An 18,190-nucleotide genomic window follows, 5' to 3' on the forward strand; every position below is an offset into this window, starting at 1 on the left:
TGCAGTTTTATTTAAATATTAATATATATAGCTATTAATATTAAAATAAACATATTTAACTGGGGCTGCTACTTTGATAGGACCCTACTCAATAAAGTTATTGAAGTAAAAGCCTAAATGAAGGTATAAAGCCAATGCTAAATAAAGAAATAAACATGTAGTCTGATTTAGCTGTCTGTACCTTTGTACAGAGCTCAACAAATTTCACCGTCTGTACCTTTGTACAGAGCTCAACAAATTTCACCCTACCAAGCAGCTCTTCATTCCCGGTATATGGCCCAGGATCCGGCAGACCACGTGGCACAAGGTTGGTGAAAAACAACTGCTGTGGGTGAATGATTGTTCCTACTCGTATTTTAAAAGGTTGTTTGTCTAACCGTGTGTCCCCTTCTAAACCACTGTACACTTAAATTATTCAGACTATGCATTCTGTCACTTCCATCAACTATAACAAAATAAACTTGTATCCAACTTACAGAGGGTACGAGGGAAGTTTTTCACAGCTCAACTATTTAGAGGTAACCTTGAAGAGTGCTTTTTTTCCCCTCCCATAGGAAGAAAATGTAACACAAGGGGAATAAGAATTGTGGCCTGAAATCCTTTCTGGGATAAGGCAATCTATAAACAAACAAAGTTGCCTGTCACAAACTCCAGCTTAAGGACATATTCCTAAAATAAAAAGCTACACCACGCAAAAACAAAAATCACTGTACAGATAGTCACCCTTAGTAAAGAATAGCACAAAACTTAAAGACAGCAATACTAGGATTTTACTGCAATTTCAAGGGACACTCGGGGCTTTCTCAGGTTTTAGTTAATTTGCAAAGTGAAACACCACAATTGAGCTCCTAGATTCCTCCCTTACCCTTAAAGTCAGTGCTACTGAGTCTGAAGAAAAAAGATTAACTGAGTGTTAAATAAAATTTGAAAAACTGAATGAGGCATGAAAACAAAAGCTAAATTTCACACTAAATTAAGACACTCAGTAAATATTTCGAATTCTGGATTGATTACTGAGATTATGAAAGATAATTTTCTTTCAAAAAGAAAACTTTAGGAAGTATGAAAACTTTAGGAAGTATGAAAAGGTAAGCTAAAAAGTAGAGAATAATTACCCTCAGGTGGGTTGCAGAGGCTCCTCCATTCATAAGAGAGCTAGTTTGATATGACAGCTGACTTGAGATTGATTTGAGAGTAGGTTCATAGTAACATATTAAATGTTGATTCCAATATAATTTACAACAGAAATGAAGCAGTTTACATCTCCCAAACAAACTTTGAGGCTTGGAGCTAATAAACTCAACATTCCTGAAACTTGAGAGTAAACTTCTAAAGCTAAGCCATTCCTTTATGTACATTAAATAGTCATAACCCCTTGTGAAAATGATTTTTGCAATAAAAATTAGTTTGATATTTGAAAATAAAAGTTCAAAAGTAATCTTCTCATCCAGAAAGAACTGAGACTATTTACAGTTGCTCCAAACAAGATGAAATATTTAGGTATAAATCTAACAAAACCTGTTTAGATCTGAATCCGGAAAATTAAAAAATGATGATGAAAGAAATCAAAGATGACCTAAGTAAATTGAGAAATATACTGTGTTCAAGAATAGAAAGATTCAACATAATAAGGATGTCAATCCTCTACAAATTGATCCATGTTTAATGCAATTCTTACCAAAATCTCAGGAAGGTGTTGGTAGACAGAGACAAGTTTATTCTAAAGTTCATTTGGAAAGGCAGAGGACCCAGAGTAGCTAAAATAGGTAAAATTTTAAAGACAAAGCATAACATGAGATGAATCCCTCTATCATAATCATATATATACGGTTTACTATGTAGCCTGTAATGAGGAGAGTGTGGTATCGGCAGAGGGATAGGCACATACATCAGTAGAATAAAGAATCCAGAAATAGACCCACAAAAATATGCCCAACTGATTTTTGACAAAGGTGCCAGATTCAGTGGAGGAAGAACAGCCTTTTCAACAAATGGTACTAGAGCAACTGGGCACTAAAAGGTGGGAAAAAAAAAAAAAAAAAAGAACCTCGACCTAAACCTCACAACTTACACAACAATTAACTCAAAATGAATCACGGACTTTAAAATAAAACATAAAACCATGAAGCTTTTGGATAAAAATACAGTAGAAAATCTTTGGAGCTACAAAGGGTGCCAGGAATAGCAAAGAATTCTTAACTTGACACTAAAAAGCACAATCCATGAAAGAAAAATCTGATAAACTGGACCACATCAAAATTTAAAACCTTTCTTCTGAAAGACCCTGTGAAGAGGATGAAAAGACAAGCTACAAACTGGGAGAAAATATTTGCAAACCACATATCTGACAAAGAATCTGCATTTAGTATATATATAAAGAACTATCAAAAATCAACAGTAAAAGCACAAACAATCCAATTAGAAATATAGGCAACAAACAAACAAAATGAATAGGATCTTCTGATGGCAAATAAGCATATAAAAAGATGTTTAACATCATTAGCCATTAGGAATAATGCAAGTTAAAGCCAAGAGATAGTGCTAAAAACCTGTAAGAATGGCTAAAATTTTAAAAAGTGATAACACCAAATGCTGGCAAGGATGTGGAGAAAGTGGATCACTTATACATCGCTGGTAAAAATGTAAAATGGTACTGCTGCTCTACAGAAGAGAAAGGCGGTTTCTTACAAAACCTGTGCTTATCGTACAATCCATCAAGTATACTTTCACGCATATATTCCAGAGAAATGAAAATTTATGTTCACTCAAAAATCTGTACGTGAATGGTCATAACAGCTTTATTAGGTAATAGCTAAAAACTGCAAACAATCCAGATGCCCTTCAACAGGATATACCATAACACTCTTGTATATCCATGCCATGGAATACTACTTGGGAATAAAAAAAGGAACAAGTTATTGATATATGCAACAGCTTGGATGGAGCTCAAGGGAAAAAGTGAAATCTGCCAACCACAAAAGGTTAAATACTGTATGATTCCAGTATTTATATTACATTCTTAAAATGATGAAATTATAGAAATGGTGAACAGATCAGTGGATGCCACAGATCAGAGAGCTGGGGAAGGCAGGAAGGTAACTGTGCCTATAAGTTGGTAACACAAGTTCCCTGTGATGGAACTGTTCTGCATCTTGACCACGGTGATGGTCACATGAATCTACACATGTGATAAAATTGCATAGAACTAAATACACACACACACACACACACACACATCAAATCAAATAGTATATTTTCCGCAAGTGACTAAGATCCATGGAATTAAACATCCACTGAAATGCGGTGCTGTGTGTGTGTGTGTGTGTGTGTGTGTGTGTGTGTGTGTATCTCACAGGTAGCATCTAACGTAAGTTTTCCATATAACAGTCATGGGGTAGTACTCTTTTCCTCTCTAATTATAAGAAAAAAAATACTTTTATACGATCTGCTGTATTCTCAGACTATTACCTCAACGTCATTCCACCCACCTCTCACATCAGTTTTTTGGGGAAGTAGAGGCACACCCTGCCCCAAAATATATCTTTCCCAAATGTTCAAAGAAATAAAAACAGAAAGTATTATTCATGCGGCATTTCTTACACAATGGCCCCAAAATGTCAAGTTTTATACACTACACCTCTTACAGTATCATTTTCAAGTTGAGAGAAACAATCACATAATCAAATAGTGTATTTCCCCCAAATGGCTAAGATCCATGGAATTAAATATCCATTAACATGTGGCCCATTAATGCACACAATCTTTTACATCTTGCTCTTAAAGGTAAAATCTGAAGTTTCTCCTAATCTCTTACTCAGAAAGATAATACCAAAAAAATAGTTTTCATTTCCAAGCAATGTGGAACTGCAATAAGCAGTCTTAAAAGAGCACCTTAAATGCCCAAGGAAGAATAACACAAAACAGCACAATTAGAAACTGTAGAAATTTTACCTTAATTCTTCTCTCGGTGTCATCTAATTTTAACTCTGCTGAAACGAGTTTCTTTGCTAAATCATTTCGTTCAGGTAGGTGTCTAGCTTCAGAGATCTTTTTCAGTTTCTGTAAGGAGAATTTTGTCCTGAATAGTTCACCTTCTGCATCTTTCACCTTTTTCTCAGTTGCCCGTTCCTTCTCTTGAGATTTTCTTAAGCGTTCTTTGAGCGCTGTAATCTCATTGTTATGACGAGCAATAAGTTGTGAGATTTCATTTTCTGTATCTTCAAACTTATTCAGGGCTTTCTCCTGCCTATACTGAAGACTTTTCAAAGCCTTATTTTCTTTTAGCAGCTCAGCCAACTTGACCTGGAGTTCAGTTACTTCATTCTGCAATTCATTGATTTTTAGCAGTCTTGCAGAAAGAACCCGTTTGGTAACAAGATCAGTATCTTTCCGAAGTGGCACCCTACTGAGGCTCTGGGAGCGAAATCCCACTCGGACTCCCCTTCTGTTTGGTAGACCCTTAGGGCTTGGTTTCCTAGGGACTAAAAAAGAAACAGTAATAATGTAAAGTGACAGCTGTACCAGATGTAGTATTATTTACTCATCCTAACACAAGTGGATCCACAACATTCTTTTGTTATTTTGTTTCCTTAAAAAATGATTTTACAACATTTAATTAAAGATCAGGTTTTACTTAGAGCTCTTAATATAATGGTTTTATTAAGAAAGGTTTGAAATCTTTTAAGAAAGTTCAAGAACCATATTCTGATCCAGCCAAATAATATCCCCATAGTTTATAGGGAATTATTTTACCATTTTTAACTTTGCAGATAAGATAGCCAGCCAGCATTTGAACACAGGCACCGTCAGCACTAGAATGGTGCCTAATAAATACTGTACAAAATACTGTGATATTCAAGTCGTCTGTGCCAAGATATTTGGGATCATTATTTAAAATGTGGAAATGTATGAGTTTTTAAAAATTAGTTAGACATCTTTATTTGGGGAAAGAGGATGACAGCAAGAAGATTTGGGACTCAGGTTTACCACTTAATAAATCCTTGAGCAAGTCAACTTAAACCTTTTCCAGGTCTATTTTCCCTACCCACAGAATGAGGATAACTACTCATTTGTTGTTGTGAGGATTAACGGAAGTTTGCATGTAAAACAGAGAGTTCTCCACAAATATTCTCTGTCAGTGACAAAAACTTAATCCCAGGTACCAGTGATTGGAAACAGAAAACACTTTAGCAGTACAGGTGTGATTCTAAATGCTTTCTCAGAGGCTTTCTTTTGTGTGATGTTCGAATCAAAAACATCTGGCATAATTTAAGAACAAGATAAACAAAAAAACTCCACCCTAAAAAACACAAGCATGTGAAATCTTTAAAGTTAATTGATACACATTAATCACAATATTTCACAAAAATTTGGAATGTTATTTTTTTTTTTTACTATGAGTTCATTAAACTTAAGCCTCAATATACTGAGCACCTGCCCTTTAAAGAGGCATCTGGAAGTCTGCCGCACTTGAGAATAACGAACTTTAACCTCCAAGGTGACTGCGTTTTTTCAAGAAGGAAATGCATTCCAGAGGGGAAAAAAAATGAAGAAAAACTAGAAAATCCAATGTTTCCCTACCCATTTTACCAGCCATGGATATCCTGATTTCATTATGTAAACAAGGGTAAGAGTAATATTTACAATTTAACACTATAAAGTTTCATTAAAGAGATGGAAGTTTTATAGAAGCTATTTTGAATGTGTAACTGATTTGGGATTCCAGCTCTATAAATGCTTGAATATATGAAAGGAAGTGGTAATAAAAAGAAATGAGGGAAAACCTACTAGTAACTCTGAAACTATGCTATCCAATATAGTAGTCACTAGCCACATGTGCCTACTAAGAAACTTGAAATGCGGGTGGTCCAAACTGAGATACCCTGTTAAGTGTGAAATACATACCAGATTTCAAACACTTAGTTTAAAAAAAAAAGGAATGCAAAATATTCCACACACTATGTTTTATATTAACTATATTTAGAAATGATAATATTTTGGATATGTTGGAATAAATAAAATATATTATTAAAATTAATTCCACCTGCTTTTCTTTTTAAATGTGGCAGTAAAAAATTGCCTATGTGGCTTTCATTTGTGACTTGCATTATATTTCCATTGGAGAGATTGCTCCAGTTTTAAATTGGAGCACCCATCATTTCAATTCTCTTTCTTTCCTAACATACTGAATTAACAGAGTTTTAGTATCTATATGCTATTATAGAATATGTATTCAGCTCTTGGAGTGACAGAAACTGTATACATAAAAAATGACTGTACATAAGGATGAATGTTAATCATTCCAAATCTCTGATTTTTATGTATAAAATTATATTGCTCAGCAAACAAGACTTCATACAAATGGAAACTTAATTTGAAAAGTTAAAGCCTAGATATTATATGAATCAGGATAAAAATTTTCCACTAATATTTTATTCAACAATTTAGCCAGACAGAAAGGGCTTCCACAACCAACTTTTGACATCCTAAAAACCTGAACATTGATTTTTAGCATATTCTATTAGTACATCTACAAAGTACACTTAACCAGAACTCAAAAATATTTCTCAGCGTTCATCTACTGCTTTCATTTTTAAAACTATCAAGATGAAATACAGGGCTAATAAGAGTCAGAACAAAGATGACTTATTATTGTGTATATCATTCTTCATCTCCCCCTTGTTAAGTCACCACCAAAAAGAGGGTGGGCAAATAACTGCTTTTTTCCTTCCGTCAGGTGTTAAAATTACGGTATGACTCATTTAAAAAACAGGTAACAAAGATAAACTATGCATCTACCAAAAACTCAGTGTTTATATTACTGATAAAACAAGAAATAGAATAAGTATGTAATATGTAATACACAAAGATGTATAAACTAATTATTAAATTTTATTATCATATAACTTCTGATAGAGCACAAATTTTACTTTTAAAAATAATAAAGCATGCTGAAAATTTAAAAGGAGGAAGGAAGAATATGTTATCAAACATGAAATTCCACAAATTCAAGTGTTAAAGATGCTTTTTAAATCACATTTGTTCTTTCCTTAATTTAGTCTACACTGATGATTGTGACTTAAACCAAAAGGAATTAACTTAGTGTTCAAGGAAAGTTATCAGTTTGGTTATGTCATTTGATCTAAGGTAGACAAATTACCACAGATTTTAATTCAAAAGATAATGCAAAGCAAAAAACAGTATAAGTCAGATTGAAGACAATAACTGAAATTTTTCTGGGTGATATTAGAACTGTTTCTCATAGCTTTTTCTCAATTATCTTCTTAAATAAGATAAGGCGTAAGAAGTTCTGACTCCTTAATTGGGTAGTCTCCTAAACTGCTTCTGGGTAATGAGTGAAAAATTAAAGTATTCTTGCCAGTAATTCCCAAGGTATGTAAATGATTTCTTGGGAATAAATAGTCATTTTCTAAGGTTCAACCCTAAGGTCTGTTTGTTCTTAATTATATAGCAAAAGTTTAATATCAGATCATGCTTCAGCCACAAAATCAAAACAAGAAAACTGCACTGAGACAGATTTGGAGGAAGAGACTAAGAAACCTGCAGCATTGTACTTGCAGGACAAACAAACAGACAAACAGAAGAAGAAAATGCACCCAAATTGTTAAAAGTATCAACATCCCTGGGAAGCTAGATCAGGGATCCATGAGAGGGCTGCTTTCAAAAGGAACATACATTCTTTGCAGATTTTAAAAAAACCAATGTTACTTTTCAAAGTAAAAATCTGTAAAGGCAAATTTAATCAAACTCCTGATTAAAACTTTTCAATAGCTAACTATTCTCCTTTACAGAACAGTCAATATCTTAACACAAGATTCCAGGTGTTTCATTGCCTTGCCCGTTTTCCTTTTCATCTCCCAAACTTACCACTCCCTGCCTTGCAGTCTTACCATTCTAAGCTACTGCTGTTATATTGTGCTGTATTTATTAACGTATATCATAAAACCTCATTTACCTTAGCTTACTTTTCTATGATATACTCATAGTCCTTACATATTTTGTTACTAAGTACATCAGGGTTTTCTTGACCAGCGATTTATTAAGATGAAGAAGAGATTTCTAGAACATTATCTAGTCAAATATATAATAACTAGTTCCAGACTAGTAACATTTTAATAAGAAAAATTATTTCTAATGATTTATGTTGTTTCCATTATAACACAGCTTAACAGAAAACAGACCGGTGGACCCAAGTCCCAAATTCCAATTCTAGGCTGAATTTGAACTTTTGTAATAAGTAGGGAAAGTAATTTTACTCAATCTATAAAAATGCCCCTTAACCACTTTATATCAATGCTTTTCACTACTTTTTGAAATTGAAGATAAAGGAAGGTCCACATGTTTTGTGATTTTTTTTTTTTTTTTTTTTTTTTTTGCCTTTACAGTACCTCACAAACTCCAAGATAATCATTTATTTAGGAACAAGAGAAAACAAAATGAGACGCCTCAGTTATGGTTCTTTCTTTGGTATACCGTATGACTTTGAATATAACAAAGGATAATACACAGTACCATAAGCAACATTTATAAAAATATATCCTATTCTAAATGTAAATCATCCCATTTCCATGCACATATCCATATACATATTAATAGAAGAGTTTCATTCATACGTGTTTTCCTTAAGCATTCAAAATGAATATTCTAGATCTACTGGACTTTTTTAAAGGATGCTTACCTTGATGATGCACTTGGCTGTCTGAAATTTGATTTTTAGGATTTTTTCCCTTAATACTTGCAGGTGAGGAGGGATGGACCGGCGATGACGGGCCAGAAGACTGTGGTGTAGCTCCAAAGTCAGATGAACAGTAAGAGTAATATTGTCTGCCTGCCTTACTTTCTTCACCAGTATCTGGACTTCTTTCTCTCTCCCCCATGGCTTTGAAAAATGGCCTCTACTCACATAATTTCACGGATTCTTTTCTTCAGAAAAATCCATGGCAATCCTGAAGAGCATTTTTTAGAGTCTTCAGATCCTGGGGATAATATTCATGTATGTGCAATTTGTTTTCTCTCTGTTATCTGTGGTCCACAATTCACAGGAGGGACCAGAAAATACACTTTTTCCCCTACAATTAAGGAAGGGGGAAGGAAACTCATCATATTTCATGAAATAGGTTTCTACAGTTAATTACAATGAAATATACTAAAAGCAAAATAATATACTGCTTATAATTTTTAAAAGAGGCTGTAATTTAATTCATCTATATTTTCACACAGTTGTTTACAGTATTTGGAGAAAAGACAAACTGTCATAGCCTAGATAGAGAACATGTAAAGTACCTGACATATACCTGCTTCTGAATAAATGTTAACTGCATTTGACTCCCTTGAATCTTAAGATTTAAAATAAACACAAGTGCTGATTTTTAACAGGTGAATTATGATCAAATCACCAATTTCTTTCTTTTTTGGGGGGTGGGGTGGGGTGGGGTGTGGGGGGATGGTGGTAAAGGACAAGACTGCTAACAAAACCAAAGAAGAATATCTAAAATTGCATAAAAATGTAAAACTGAAAGTATGTAAAAAAATTAATCAAATTAAAGCACTTGATGAAAAAACATTTGCAATATAACAGAAAAATGATTACCACCCTTAACAATAAATACCTCATATCATGCCATAAGAAAAATATGAAGTCCAAAGATAAATGGGAAAATACATGTTAAGACCCACAGCAAGCAATACAAACTATAGGCACGTAATAACATTCAACCTCAGATACCATTTTTAAACCTATCAAATTATCACAGATTTCTCAACACTCAATGCTTCCAGAATGGCTGTCAAGAAAATACTGGGAAAAAAGTTGGCAAAATATATTAAAACTTTAATTATGCTTTTAACCTTTGATCTGATAATTCCATTGCCGGATACCAAGAAAATTACCCTAAAAATAGAGGGAAAGTTTATGCACAAATGTTTAATGCAGTACAATTAAAAAAACAAAAAACAAAACCAAAAAAGGAAGCAACCTAATCTAACCACTGCAAAATAACTAACAAAATTAAGGAAAGTATTGAAAAAATCAATATAGCATAGTATCATGCAACTGTTAGAAATGTTTACAGAAAGTTTGTGTTAACGAGGAAGATGCTTATACTATTACAGTAAAAAGAAAAATTCAAACTGGTGTATACAATATGCTCTCAACTACACACAGTCATTGAAAAATACTGAAAACACTGAGTATTCTTTTTAACTGAACTCAGGAACTGAAAAAAAAACTGCAAACCAAGGTATACATAATATACCAAAATAACAACTGGAATCGGATTACTTTTATAATTATAACTGTTCTTAATATTTACAAGAAATGAAAAGCCCATTGATGAAATCAGTGTTAAAAGTATATACTAGTAATAAATGAAAATGACACATGCACAAGGCAGCTCTACTACTATTCATGTAGCACTTTTGTAGTGGCAAAGGACTACAACAATCAAAATGACCATCAGTAGGGAACTGGCTGCATACACTTGTAAACCTCCACACAGTGAAGTACAGTACTAGGAAGCTATTAAAGGAATGCGGATTACCTCTGTGTGTTCTCTGCAGCCTGAAGTGATCTCCAGAATATAGTAAGAAAAGGAAGAGGGAGAAAAGCATGTATAGTACGCTACCATTTAATGAGGAAGGAGGGTTATAAATTTATATACACAACTTTTTATATTTTTAAAAAGTAGAAGAACAGGGCTTCCCTGGTGGCGCAGTGGTGGAGAGTCCGCCTGCCGATGCAGGGGACACGGGTTCATGCCCCGGTCCGGGAGGATCCCACATGCCGTGGAGCAGCTGGGCCCTTGAGCCATGGCCGCTGAGCCTGCGCGTCTGGAGCCTGTGCTCCGCAGCGGGAGAGGCCACAACAGTGAGAGGCCCGCGTACCGAAAAAAAAAAAAAAAGTAGAAGAACAAATACTTAATGAAAAAACAATGGGTTCTTTAGGGCAGGGCTGTCCAACAGAACATTCAGCAAGAATGGAAATGTTCTAAAATCTGTTCAGTATGATAGCTAGCCACATGTAGCTACTGAACACCTGAAATGTGGCAAGTGTGAATGAAGAACGAATTTTTAATTATGCTGAATTTTAATTAATTTAAATGTTAAAAGCCACATGCACTGGTGGTTAGCTGATTGGACAGTACAGCTGTAGAGGAAAGCAGGAAGCAGAGTTCAGGGACAGGGATAGGAGTTAGACTTCTTTATCTATAACTTTTGTAGACTCAACTTTGGGAATAATAATTTTTAGAAATTAGATTTTTAAAAAGCATTTCCTATGAACCAAATGAAAATGAAACAAATAAATGTAACGATATATACAGTTGGTGGCAAAACCACACAGATTAACCAGTTCTAATGACTTTAAAACACAATCCCTAATGAGATATATGCTACTGACAAAAAAGGTACAAAATTTTTCTAAAAACTACTTTCAATAATCGCATTGTCGGCATTGTTATTCTCAGGCTACTACATGTGCACTGTGAGATAAAGCAAACAAGTAATTACATTGGTTCAGTTAGGTATTAGAATTTTCTAGAACAAACAAGTATAAGCCAATATGAGTTTTAAAATTCTGGAGCCCAAAATGTGAATTTGGAGTATCAGTATGAATTTATAATGGGTTTTACATTAAAAAAAAAAAAAAAAAAAAAAAACAGTTTCCTAGCTCTGTCCACTGAAAAACCCTAGAAGCAAGAAACAAACTAATAGCAACAAACATTCCCAGCACTCCAATGTAGTGTCTAAATACCATTTCCCTTAAAAGAAACTAGAACTCCTTGTAAAACATCTTATTCCACATCTAAGAGAGGAAACATACAAGATGAACCTAAGAATCTAGAAATTTGGTCAAACTAGAGAGCAAGAAAGCTGTGAGGCACCCCTGATGGAGCATCAGAAGGGCTCAGGAGCGCACTCCAAGAAGCTCCAACTAGCCAACAGTGGGACAACTGCATCATCAATAAGAATTATATCAGCAAAGGATTAAGACACATCAAATATGTTTAAATTCATGAGTTCATATGTTATTTTAAAAAACTAATTAGTCACCTCTGAAAGACACTAGGCAACCAACTCATTCATCTGAAATTGATACATAAAGAGAAAAAAATCAAACATGTATCCTGCCTATACTGTTACAAGCTGTATCTTAAAATAACAAAACAGTAGATAAGAGGAAGTATTGAGTTGGCCAAAAAGTTTGTTTCTTTACAGAATTATTCTAGCTAATAAATTAAAAAGGGAATATCAGAACGACAGAATTAGAATATTGCCACTTTGTAGCCACTAATGAAATAATGAAAGACAGTGCTCACTAATGGCTGCTAACACCACAGAAAAGAAATAATCAGACACTGTGTGCCTTCCAGATACGACACAAGGATACCTCTGAAGTAATCTGCTCCTCCTACAGGAAAAATAAAATGTGATTCTGGTCAAACTTCTAAACTGAAATGACAATTTATAGAAAACACAGGGACAGAGGTACAAGGAAGCAATTAGCAAAATCCACACTGTGGCAAATCCTATAGGACAAACTGGCTTCTTCAACGCATAAATTGCAAGCAGGAAAAGAAGAGATGGCGAGAGGGTTTCTATATTTTTTAAAAGTCTTAAGGAAAACAAACAATTGCAATGTATGAGCCTTGCTTCAATCTTGATTCAAACAAATTATATAAAAGAAAATTATAAGATAATTTAAACATTGACTGGATATTTAATAACATTAAGGAATTGCTATTGCTTTAGGTGAGATCATGATATTGTGGTTACTTTTTAAAAAGAGTCCTTATATTTCAGAGGTAGATGTTGAGATATTTATAGGTAAAATTAAATAATGCCTGGGGTTTGCTTCAAAATAATCCAGGGGGAAGGAGGTAAAAGTAGAGATTAAATAAGACTGGCCATGAGTTAATAAAACTATGTAAAAACCGTGGAGACTTGCAGCTTCACTCTTCTACCTCTGCTTTCATATTGTTTCAAACTTTCCTTAACAAAAAAGATTTTTTTTAAATCAAGCAAACAAACTTAGAACTTTGTTTTACTTCCTAGTAGATGATTAGCGCCTGGCAATCTCAGTCTCTGTTACAATTAGCTATCTGATCTGAAGTCAGCAACAAGTACTAATATTAAAAAATATATAAGTCAGTCTGAATCTTTCACTTTGCAATCATGACAGAAAATATTTACATATTTAAAAAACTGTCCAGGAAAAAAGGATGATGGATTAAAGCAATTAAGTGGCTCCATCACTTATTAGCTGTGCAAACCTGGAGAAGCCACCTAACTTCTCAATCTAAATCTAAATCTCAATTTTCTCATCTGTAAAGTGGAAACAATAATGGTAACTTCCTTAAAGAACTGTGACAATTAAATGGGATAATTCACTAACTATCACACAACAAGCACTTGGTAAATATCAATAATTATATATTAAAATGCAAACATACAAGATGCTCAGTAAATTCTGATTAATACTCTTTGTCAAAGACTTTCAGTTCTAACAGTATAATTAAAAGTTGATTATATGATATGGATGAAGATCATTTCTGTTTATATGCACACAGCAGCAGTAGCTCCCTATGACCTATCCCATGTAAGTCAGGGGTCCCACCTAACTTTTTCTTGCAAAGGGTAAGAATCCACAAAAACATTACCTGCCATTCATCTCATATACACCAACACTAGCTCTCTCCCCAACCCCTGCCCCAAATAAATACATATTTAAAAAAAAAAAAAAAGGAAATATCCATTGGAAATATCCATTATCCAAATCCTGTTTCCTGGGAAAACTATTTTAATGGCTTACACTTTTTTGCTTATACTATTTTTTTATTGAAGTATAGTTGATTTATAATATTGTGCTAGTTTCAGATGTACAGCACAGTGATTCAATTATGTGTGTGTATCTACATATATATATTCCTTTTCATATTCTTTTCCCTTATAGGTTACTACAAAAATTTAGTACAGTTTCCTGTGCTATACAGTAGGTCCTTGTTGCTAATCTATTTTATATATAGTACTGTGCTTATACTCTTTCTTGAATTAGCAATTTTAGACTATGAAAGATGAGGATTTAACTCACACCTCATTTTAAATGGCTGCAACATGCAACTACATGTTGGTTATGCAGAGTTTTTTCTCTAGAATTCCTAATTGTCCTTTTTTCTTGAGAGGAAAAAGCATCCTTCTTATCACATCACTGATATCTATCAGTTTCTTAGTCATTCTATCTATAGCCTGAAATCCATTATTCTTCCTCTTAAAAGACATTTTTCTTGGAGACCAGTAATTTCCTATTCTAATGTAAACCAATTACTTTCTACCCGCTGCACCACTGTCATTCTGGAATTACTTTTACTGTACTTCTGAGTTAATCTACCATTTCTAGTGGCCCATGTCATCATCTTTATTAGTTTTCATTGTATTTTACTGCTCCATATCCTCAAGTAACTTCTTCAGAAAGGGTTATCTGAGGTAAAAGTTCTGAGTCTTTGCATGCCTGAGAATGTCTTTATTTTGCCTCATACTTGATAGTTTTCATAGGTTCCAAATTCTAAGTCACTCTCTCTCAGAACTTTGGAGACACTGCTCCACTGTCTTCTAAACCCTCAGAGCTGCTTATGAGATGTGACAATCATTCTTTTACTCAACATATACTTTTCTTGAGCTCTCACTATGCAACAGTAATGAAAAACAACAACGAAAAATCCCTGCCCTTATGGAGTTCACACTCTAGTTATGTTCATCTGATTCTCATTCTTCATAGGTAATCTTTTTTTTTTTTTTTAACTCCCTAGGAACTTTTAGGATTTTCCCTCTTGCTATATTGAAATGTCACAATGATGTACGTAGGTGTGGTTCTTTTTTCATTGTGTTGCCCTTTTCTTCTCCTCTTCCTTTTAATCTGGAAACTTGTGTCTTTAAGCACAAGAAATGTTCTTAGGTTTCTTTTTTGATAATTGACTCTTCCTTTACTCTTTTTGAAACTTCTACTGGTTAAATAACAGAATTGCTCTCTTTGTCTTTTTGGACTATTTTCAAAGATATTTACTCAATTTATCTTCTAAATCATCCAGGACTTTTTTTTTTTAATTTGTGCAAACATCTTAATTTCCAAGAACTCTTTCTTCTTATGATTTTTTAAAATAATTATTCTGTTCTTGCTTTAATGAGGCAATACATTCTCTTTCCCCTGAGAACACTAAATAGACATTTTGTTTGTTTTAAGGTCTCTTCTGATCCAGAAATTATCTTCGCTTCACATAGTTACAGTTTTTCAGTTTGTTCATCCGAGGTTTTTTTATACACTGCTGATTTTATTTCTTTGAAGATAATTTTTGGTCACCCACTGGTATTTAGGAAAGAAGAAAAAGAAAGAATGAATGGAAACCATGCACATGTGAGCAGGGCCTCCTGACAGGCACACGTTGCTTAGGGATGAACAGCAAAGAATCAGCCATTATGCTGGGGACTCCCTAAAAGTTAGCAACGAGGAGGGATTATCTCCAAACACAAATGTCCACCATGGCAACTCTACTTCTTCTTTAGTGTCATCCTTGTTTTTATTTCCAGAAGAAATTACTTCTGCATTTTTTGATGGGAAAGGGAGTGAGGGGTGAAGGGCAGAGAGTATTACACTGACAGTCGCTGTGCATGAGCTTGGGTGGAAAAGGAGGCCCAATTATTCCATTTATAGTTTTTAATTATTCTTCCTCCCCATTTCCAATTTTCCTTTCTGACTTTTTAAATCCCAAGATACTCTGAGACTCTGTTGGATATATCAGAATATTTCTTTGCTGCATTTCCCTCTTGAATATCTTGGGACATAGTTCTCTCCATTCTAATCTGTTCCACCTGTCATTTCTTTCATGTTTCAGAAATGTGTTGTAATCTCTCATCTACTGAGAGTATTCTATCATTCTTACAATGTTATAGGTTTATTCTCTTTTTTCTTTAATATGATTTTAATGTTGTCTCCAAGTAGAAGAAGAGACAAATACATATGGTCAGATCTACATCTTTAACAGCAAATATAAGTCATCTTTAGGCTAATTATTTATAACAATTATTCTCGACCTTTCAAGACAACCTGATATAAGCAATCACTTTTCCAAAATTCATGAAACTACTATTCAATTCATACACTATTCAGCCAATAAAAATTACTGATGACACAGATGCCACTTTAGACAATGAGGAAACTAAAATGAGCAAAAATACACTATGAGTTCTTTTAGGGCAGCGACTGGCTCTTCCATCAAAGAGAGACGATTAGAAAAAAACATTCACAATAAATTATGTATGTATCCTTTATATATTCCCTGAAAATATTACATGTTAATTACATGAGAAAACTTTAAAAGTGATAAATTCAAGAACAACCCCCCAGGACATATATGTGGAGAAAACCGTAATTCAGAAAGATACAGGCACCCCAATGTTCACTGAAGCACTATTTACAACAGCCAGGACATGAAAGCAACCTAAATGCCCATCAGCAGAGGAATGGATAAAGAAGATATGGTACATATATACAATGGAATATTACTCAGCCATAAAAAGAAGGAAATAATGCCATTTGCAGCAACATGGATAGACCTAGAGATTATCATACTAAGTGAAATAAGTCAGACAGAGAAAGACAAGTATCATATGACATCATTTATATGTGGAATCTAAAAAAAATGATACAAATGAACTTATTTACAAAACAGAAACAGACTCATAGGCTTCGAAAATAGAAAATAAACTTACGGTTACCAAAGGGGAAACATTGTGGGGGGGAGGGATAAATTAGGAGTTTGGGATTAACAGACACACACTATCATATATAAAACAGATAATCCACAAGGACCTAGTGTACAGCACAGGGAACTCTACTCAATATTCTGTAATAACCTATGTGGGAAAAGAACCTGAAAAAGAATGGATATATGTATGACTGAATCACTTTGCTGTACACCTGAAACTAACACTACATTGTAAATCAACTATACTCCAATATAAAATAAAAAATTAAATTAAAAAAAAAGGGACGAATAGCCCCAGGAATGCTAAAGAACATTTTGTTACCTTTGCCAAACTTCTGATTACTTAGGATCTATGCTGAAATAAGGCAGGTATTTCTAAACTATGTATCCCATATTATGTTACAAACCTTCATGACAACAAACAAGCATTCCTTAGAAAATATAGCAACCCAAAGATCTAAGCCTTCCTAGAAAATGGAAATTTAGACACTTGTGAAAATTTTCTTTTATAAAATTAGTCCTTAGTCCTGGTAAGAACACTGTTGCCTGGCTGTCAGTGGCTGCCAGAAAAACAGTTCAAACAAGCAAACAGGAAAACAAAAGTTAAAGAAAAAAGAAAATGCATGAAATATTAGACCAAAATATGAAAGGAAGAAATGGATAAAGATAAGGTAAAACAATTATTAGAATAATAACTAATAATTTTTTTATGAAGTACAAATAAAAACAAATGAACTAGTATAGTTTAATAAGATTACATAACAATTTAGCACTGGAAGGAACCCTGGGAAATCACTCCTTTCTTTGCATAGATTAAGGAAACTAAGACCCAGAAAAACAAAGTGACGTACCCAAGATCACAATTTATCTAAGGTCACAGACCTAAGTTAGTAAAACTGGAAATGGACTACAAGTTTTCTGACTCTTGGTTGAGGGACCTATTGAATATTTCAATACCAACCATCGATGAGAACGACCTCATCTTTAAAGCCCCCTCCATGTGCATCTATTCCATAGTGTGGCGCTCCCCCTACTAAAACTGAAGCAGCATTTCTGCTCCTTTTTAGAGCTAAACTTTTCACCTGTCTCCTTTCCCACTCCTCTCCATCTCAAGGACTGTGCTCCCGCAAGTCTGCACTCTCTACAGGATCATTCCGAACAACGAAGAGGTTCTAGTAAAGCTGTTGCTTGACTCCATGGCCTATTGCATCTACAACCCAATTTCTCCGCTCCAATTTTCCAGTAAAAGTTTTCGAAGAGTAATTTATAATCTAGCATGTCATCTCTACTTTCTTTCCAACAATGTTTTTCTGAATCCACACTAGTCAAGTTTTCATCCCGACCATTCCACTGAAATAGCTTTTGTCAAAAGAGACAATGACATTCAACCTGGTGAAATCCAAGAACCAATTTTC

The 18,190-nt window shown here is 34.1% G+C and overlaps 1 protein-coding gene across 1 annotated transcript in view; it reads right to left on the minus strand.

Annotated features, from left to right (window-relative positions):
- The window catches only part of LCA5 (lebercilin LCA5), a 67,765-nt gene that overhangs the window by 47,703 nt on the left and 1,872 nt on the right, over positions 1-18,190 (minus strand). The window contains exons 2-3 of the mRNA XM_082634010.1: positions 8,699-9,089; positions 3,952-4,481 (exon numbers count right to left, since the gene is read on the minus strand). Of these exons, the coding sequence (XP_082490136.1) occupies positions 3,952-4,481; positions 8,699-8,897 (729 nt within the window). The 5' untranslated portion in view covers positions 8,898-9,089. The remainder of the gene's footprint in view (positions 1-3,951; positions 4,482-8,698; positions 9,090-18,190) is intronic.

This window comes from Mesoplodon mirus (assembly GCF_964341445.2).
Source record: "Mesoplodon mirus genome assembly, chromosome: 10".
NCBI lineage: Eukaryota > Metazoa > Chordata > Mammalia > Artiodactyla > Ziphiidae > Mesoplodon > Mesoplodon mirus.